Here is a 7,970-nt window from a genome sequence, read left to right as displayed (position 1 = left end):
AGAACGTCAAGATCGTCACCACGCCGTCGTGCTGACGGAACTCTTCCCCGACACTTTGCTGGATCGGAGTCCGGGGATCGTCATCGAGCTGAACGTATGCTAAAACTCAGAGGTGCCATAGTTTCGGTGCTTGATCAGTCAGGCCGTGAAGACGTACGACTACATCAACCGCGTTATCATAACGCTTCCGCTGTCGGTCTACTAGGGTACGTAGATCACACTCTCCCCTCTCGTTGCTATGCATCACCATGATCTTGCGTGTGCGTAGGAAATTTTTTGAAATTACTACGTTCCCCAACATACCCAACTTTGACAAACCTTTCGAAATTCATTGCGATGCTAGTGGTAATGGCATGGGCGGCGTGTTAATGCAAGAGAAGCGCCCCATTGCATACTTTAGTGAGAAACTATCCGGAGCGCAACTCAATTACCCCATCTATGACAAAGAGCTATATGCTTTAGTGCGAGTTTTGCATGAATGGGAACATTACCTTCGCCCACATGAGTTCATCATCCATACCGACCATGAAACACTTAAATACCTTAAGGGTCAAACTAAGTTGAACAAGCGTCATGCTAAATGGAGTAAATTTATTGAGTCATTTCCCTATGTCATCAAGTACATTAAGGGTAAAGAAAATGTTGTGGCAGATGCGCTTTCCCGTATATGCATGCTTGTCACTAACCTTGAGTTGAATGTCATTGGTTTTGAGCATACCAAAGACTTGTATGAACATGATCCTACATTCGCCATACCTTATGCCAAGTGTTTGATGCATACTTCTTGGGATCGATACTACATCAAAGATGGATATCTTATGAGAGCTAACAAACTTTGCATCCCCGAGTCCTCTTTTCGTTTGATGCTTTTGCAGGAATCTCATGGAGGCGGACTCATGGGACACTTTGGACGCGACAAGACATTTTCTATGCTCTCCAAGAACTACTTTTCGCCCAAGATGCATCGCGACATCAATCGCTTCACCAACCGTTGTTCTACATGTCGCAAAGCTAAGTCTAAAGCCCAATATCATGGCCTCTATACGCCACTTCCAATTCCATATCAACCATGGGAAGATATTAGCATGGACTTTGTGCTTGGTTTGCCTAGAACTCGAAATGGCAAGGATTCCGTTTTTGTTGTTGTGGACCGTTTCTCCAAAATGGCTCATTTCATTCCTTGCAACAAGATAGACGATGCTTCACATATTGCAAATTTGTTTTGTAGGGAATTCTGGCGCCTTCATGGAGTACCAAAGACTATCGTCTCGGACCGCGACGTCAAGTTCCTTAGCTACTTTTGGAAGACTCTATTATGCGCCAAGCTCGGAATCAAGCTCTTGTTCTCTTCGGCATACCATCCACAAACCGACGGCCAAACGGAGGTCACCAACCGTACGCTCTCCACCCTACTACGAGTATTGATAAAGAAGAACATCAAGGAGTGGGAAGAGTGCCTACCCATCGTCGAGTACGCCTACAACCGAGCAAGACATTCGACTACCGGCAAGTCCCCCTTCGAGGTCGTCTATAGATTCAACCCATTGTCCCCATTGGACATTCTACCTCTACCGCTACAAGAGCGCACAAACATGGACGCGAGTGCACGAGCCAACTTCCTCAAGAAGATGCATGAAGATACAAGGAACACCATCGAGCGCCAAGTACAACGACTCGCGACCAAGCTTAACGCCAACAAGCAACCCATGATGTTCCATGTTGGAGATCTTGTGTGGCTACACCTTCACAAGGATCGCTTCCCCAATGAACGCAAGTCCAAGCTAATGTATTGAGTGCAACTATGCCTTTAGTCTTGATAATGAGTTTTCCCCCATAGCATTCTCACATATATTTGGAGATTTTGACATTTTTCTTGTGAAGCATGATGTCTTACCTCTTTGCACCGTATACCTAGTGCCATGAATATTGTCGTTGTTGCATCATATTATTCATGCACTTGTGCTTTTAATCTGATGTGGAGCATCCCAGGATCATCCCCATGGACGCACCTACACCTCCAATGACACCACTTGGACCAATGACACGAGCCCGAGCCAAGGCTATCGAAGATAAGGTGAACTCACTCCTCTCCGAACTTCCACTGTCTATGCATGAGACATGGCTACTACCTAAGTCCGAGGTGTTGTGCATGATTAGGAATCAACAGGACCCTCTCGAGGATGCGCATGAAGATGTACAAGTCCCCAAGCCCACGGATGAGGAGAACCAACAGAAGGAGCGAAGAGCATCTCCCAGGCCCCAGACATCCGGCCAAGACCCCAGACACCCGGCCCGTGGAGTCCCCCCCACACCAGCCGCAGCCCAGCCAGAAAAGACTACAGGGCCCGGACATCCGGCCCCGCGCCCCGGACATCCGGCCTTCCCCGAAGCCCCGGAAATCCGGCCATCTGCCCGGAAATCCGGCCTCGTCTATCCAGAGCCCGCAGAAGTCTTCACCGCTAGCCCGGACATCCGGCTCCCCAGCCCGGACATCCGGCCCGACGCCCGGACATCCGGCCTCGCCTGTCTGTGAACAGTGAAGGGCCGAAGCCCATGTACCCTCTCGCCCCCCCCCTAGACTATATATACTTCATCCCCTTCCTCTTTCTAGGGGTAGCGTTGGTTTAGCTCATATGTGAGATAGAGCTTCGCTCATCCATACAGATCTCCTTCTCGAGAGAGACTGCGGCCCCTCTTCGGAGAAGATCGACTTGGATTCAAGACCCCCCTCTTGGGCGGCCCCATCAAGACCTCCTTCTAGGAGAAGAACCGGTTACTTTGTATCGTCCTTTGTTGACCTTGGATCATCGTGTACCTCTTTGTGTTATTTGGATCTAGCGCATGTGTAATCGAATCTTGTTGGTTTAAGTGATTCTCTCGTGTTTCCCCTCGTGTATCCCCTCGTGGTCCTCGTGTTTCTCTTTGGGATCCGCTCCTTTCGTGAAAGATCGGCCATCTAGGGTTCCACCCTACATCATAGCTAGTTTTCATTTTTTCCAAAGAATAACAGATTCAGAAGACGTGTTTATTTAATAATATTGTCAAGGGTGAGTTTCATTACACATAAGCAAAAAAATAAGGATCTCTGGTCTCTTTTAGGATTATAATTTTTTTTTGTTTGACTTTTTGTATTTGTTTTGTGTTGCTTTTTTTTGTAGAAACAGTTGCTGTTGATGATGTTAGCGCTATGGGAGAGAATCTTTCTGGAAGTTCTGCCTCTGGTGTTGATCAATTTGGTGTCCAAATCTCATTTCAAGTTCAGTCATCTGAAGTTAAAAAAAGGTTTAGTCATCTGATGAGAGTTTTTGACAAGCTTTAGAGAATCATGCATGAACAACTCAATTGTACGTAGTTTATTTATAGGTGCATAAGTTCACCCTTTGTCGGTCGGTACGTAGTACTACCGTCATGTGGTGTGCTCATATGTGACCATTATAGTTAGGGAAATAGGAAGAGTGTTCATTGCCGCCGCTGCCGATGGTATGTAGCTGCATCCATTTGGTCCCATGGTGGTGAGTTGCTGGTGGTTTTCATTCATGATATCGTTTGCAGCTACACTAAACAATCAGACAACGATACAAATGTTACTACTGAACATTACAATGTCATGTAGACCACAAAAGGGATACATTGCCGGTAAAACGGCATTGGAGGAAGGTAGTCATAACGACATGTACAAGGGTTAATTTATCAATGCAGATTAGCAGCCCCAAACCATGTCTACCTACGTGAAGGGTAAAACGGCATTGGAGGAAGGTACACACCACGCTCCATGGGTAAATCACCGAAAGAAATGGAGTGCCATTTACAAACAACAACCACAGCCATAGAGTCAAATCCACATCCATCATCAGACGAGAAAGAGAAGAGCAGAGATTGCGAGTACAGTATCACAGTGCCGCCCCTTTCTCCCGGATTAACAGAGCCAAGAGTTCATGCCATCCGCCACATGATTCACACGATAACATCAACAGAGATGGCACTTATTCACAGGCCAGCTTCGTGCCAAAGCTGGTGAGGCAGATGGCGAACGCCTGGTAGGCCGACAGGGGATGCCGGAAGTCCATCGTGAAGGCGTCGTCCTCGATCTTACCGAACTGGAGGATCACCGTCTCCTCGTCCCCGACGCCCCATGGGTCGCTGGTGCCGGCCGGGGCGACAAGCTGGAAGTTCTTCACGGAGGCGACCGTCACCCTGCCGTGAAAATTCAAGCACCAGCACTGCAGGTGGTCGTGCCACCGAGGCGCTTTGTTTTTTAGAGACAAGGAGCTGGAGGTGCTCGGTGGCTTCTCCTTGGATGGATCGGATGCGGTGCCCTGACCTACGGGGCACTGGATACTGCAGTGCATTCTTCTCGGCCCTCTTGATTTGAGGAAGTTGAACCTGTATGACACCTGTCCAACTTCAAGATTATCGCCTGAATCGTGTGGGCTGATTTGTTTGCTCGCAAAGCGGCGACTTGATCGGCTCTTCAAGGACTTGGCGCCGTCGTATGGTTTCTGATTGTCGTACATGACGAACTTTGTCCCCAGGAAGTCCGATCTAGACGTGTGAAGATAAAACAATGTTCAGGCCAACAAGCAAATATCCAGGAAATAGACTTGAATAAAGTTGCAAACTATTGGGTTTAGCCAGCGCCAAAATACTTGGGTACTTATCGGCAGTCACTTATCAAATGCACTTGAAACATGACTGAGGTCCGCCAATAATAGTCACGCCAAGAGTAGCTTTGGTTGGCTTCAAAATTTAACATTCTTTTGTTGATGACAATCTAAACTCAAGTAGCCAACATCTAAATGTCCTTGAAAAGCATTACCGATCAAAAATTTACCGGGTAAAAAAAATCTGTGGAAGCAGTACATCCTACTAGATGGAGAATGCATGAAGATGTGAATGGTGTATGCAACTGTGGCAAGCAGTTGGTAAGGGTAGCTGGTGCAAAAGAAAATGAAAAAAAGCATGGCCCTAGCAGCATGGCAGCGGGGCGAAAGGAATAACTAGGTGGAAGAGGTGCTAAAGGGAGTTCAGGATGGGCATTACTTCGCTTATCCATACCCCTATATTCAACTTGGCCAAGACAGAACTTTATTTTGGCAGAATGTCAAAAAGATCATGTGGTCCTTTTGATTCAAATGTTCTGATGCAAAGTATCGCTGTGAAGAAGCTAACATAGCAAAGGTCGCCAAAATCCATTGGCATGAGCCATCATCAGGTGTAAATTTGCATATTTTGGCAACTATCAGCTGAATCCAACATGATATGCAGAAAATCATAAAGCAGATCTCCTAGCACTTCCTTCATTACATGATGTAACCAAAGGACATGACTATGCATATGCGGTTATGCACAGAATAGTACATACTGATAAATTAACTAGCAGAAACTGACAGATGGGATATTCATTAATTCACTTTGCATACTATTGAATTGAAACAGTAATAAGATTGTTTGGAAGAACATGTCAGCAATGAAAACGAGGTTAAAATGAATGAACATGATGCCTGATTCCAATGCTTGATGATCACATCATAGTTCTGGTGACCTCACTTAAAACTTAATCAAAAAAGATCTACTTTCTAAACCAGTGGTCATGAATAATCCACCAATCAGCTAGCAAAACTGAAGTTACAGAATATTTAGACCTCACCTCAGCTTTCCAACACCTGAATTACTTCCTGGATATAGATCATCAGAGTCATAAGAGATGATATATTCGGTGTGTGCCCCGTGTCTGAATCTTCGAGCAGCCAGTAGAAACTTCCCTTTATCCGTTAGGGCTGTCAAAACAGAATAAGTACTATTAACTTAAGAACATATGAAGCTGCATTCTGATATGTGATATACTCCCTCCATAAAGAAATATAAGAGCGTTTAAAACATTACTTTAGTGATCTAAACGCTCTTATAATCTTTACGGAGGGAGTACTACCTAAGCATACTGGAAAGATAAGTCTGCATGGAGGAAACAACTTTAGATTACATTGCGGTTTTCATTACTGCAGTCTATAAAGTGTGTCATGAGGTTGACAATCGAGCAAATCAAAATACAGATGAGGAAAATTAGATTGTTTGCTGGGTTCATCCACATTTTTAACTTCATCAAACATAGGAATACCTAAGCCTCGAATCCCAGAGGCATCCATCAAATATGCACCATGTAATTTAACAGTGCCATAAGCTGCAACCAAAGGTTACTAATCATCTTCTGTGCCTAATATTTATGAGAGCTACCATGGAAAAAAGGTCAAATGAACCGGTGCGGTGGTTAATCATCGTCTCAATTTTGATTAATCTCCTAAGTTGTAATGTCTATACCCAGTTGTCCATGCCGTCATGTGAAAATACTACCCAAACGAAAGAATGACACGGACTAAGCATGGCTTCTTCTCAGTCCCTACTCTGCTTTAGCAAATCATAAACTGGATTCTAATGTAATTGAAGATGTACCACGGATACGCAGATGACCCCATCTAACTTCGAACAAGTCAAGATCCCATCCCCCTCAACCACCACACACAAACAAGAAAAGGTACGACATATTAGGCGGTTTTGTCAAACATTTAGACTTTGAAATTGCATGCTGACCATCAAGAATTCGAGATCATATCAAGTAGGTAAGATGTCATCGCTACAAGGAATGTATTCAATTAAAAATAACTTGCCAACCACCCAACTAACGAATCGTCATGTTCCCTTGCTAGGATTCTATTTAGACTTCAGCAAGTCTTCTTTAAATAATGGAAGTGGGACACTGGAGTAGGTATAAGGGTCCTCGTCGTGAATGCGTATGTTGTGACTGAGTAAAAGAAGTACCACCCTGTTTTCTAAACAAGACTACTTTGGTAAAAAGATCGAAAAGACAAAAGTCATACGCAGCAGGAGAGTAGGCAACGGTGTTACCTACATTATTTTCCATACTCTAAACAAGTATTGATAAGATTATAAGATTGCATCATCATGTATGAAGCTTGAAAAAGACATATACTTGTCCTTTTAGTTGCTTATTACTAGGCAGTTTGGCGCTACTTATTAAAACTACATGATGTGGAAACCCTATTGAAGCCCATGAAGCGGCGTCAATTTCATAATGCAATTGAGTTATAAACACGAAGGAGCCAAAAATTATTGATGGTGACTTACCCTGTGTTAAGCTGAGATAAAGATAAAAGGTGGAGGTGCTTTTGTTCCTCCTGATGAAGCAGTGCATCGGCGCATCCCTCGGTCCAGGCTGTGCGGAGAATATAGAGGTCAATTAAATCATTATGTATAGAACCCCTAAATAGAAGTGAAGCTTTTATGTATCATTATACGACCGCGTAGAAACAGGCAAGAATCGATTACAATCGGTCACAATAAGCAACTTCCATATATGAACATACCAAACACCCTAACATGGTTTTACTAACCTGGTCCTACAATCTCACTGCCTTAGCGTTGGTCACCAAAAAGTAACGTGTGAACTTATGATGCAACCAAATGAAGAAAATGGAGAGGATAAGGTCGACATGTTCCTCGCTTCTAGTAAATCCTTGCATCTGAAGATATCACTAGTCCCAAAAAGGAGCAACAAAGATTGTTGACCCACCAGACGTGAATCGTTCAACGCATCTGGACTCGTAATTTAGACAAAATCTAAACATTTTTAGATACATCAAACGCTCTGAACCTGCTGCAATTCATCCCCGCAATTGCATCTAGCGTATCTATAGATGCTAGTACTTGCGAGGAGACCGCCTGAAATGGATGAAATGGAACCACAGGACCATTTCCACAATCAACAGCCGCAAATCTGAAGCGGGACGACTCAACACAAGGACCAAACGCCGGCCAAACCCTCAGACCGCGCAACGAGTAACGCGCAAATCGGCCGACGAGTGAACCAGATCGGAGCGGCGGCGACAGCGAGAAGGCCGGGATCCGGGCGCACCTGCTTGAGCGAGGAGGGGAAGGTGATCCTGCCGCACTCGAGC

At 44.8% G+C, this 7,970-nt stretch overlaps 1 protein-coding gene across 1 annotated transcript; it reads right to left on the bottom strand.

Moving 5' to 3' along the window:
• Window positions 1-3,574: 3,574 nt before the first annotated feature.
• On the bottom strand, window positions 3,575-7,964 carry LOC125529717 (tubby-like F-box protein 9). Its single transcript, XM_048694142.1, has 4 exons — window positions 7,928-7,964; window positions 7,141-7,228; window positions 5,648-5,777; window positions 3,575-4,542 (listed from the first exon to the last, which is right to left on the bottom strand). Exons 2-4 carry the CDS (start codon window positions 7,205-7,207, stop codon window positions 3,984-3,986), a joined length of 756 nt encoding a protein of 251 aa, XP_048550099.1. The 5' UTR covers window positions 7,208-7,228; window positions 7,928-7,964; the 3' UTR covers window positions 3,575-3,983.
• Window positions 7,965-7,970: the final 6 nt, after the last annotated feature.

This window comes from Triticum urartu, unplaced genomic scaffold, assembly GCF_003073215.2.
Source record: "Triticum urartu cultivar G1812 unplaced genomic scaffold, Tu2.1 TuUngrouped_contig_5792, whole genome shotgun sequence".
NCBI classification, from domain to species: Eukaryota; Viridiplantae; Streptophyta; class Magnoliopsida; order Poales; family Poaceae; genus Triticum; species Triticum urartu.
This window is presented reverse-complemented; position numbering and strand designations above follow the sequence as displayed.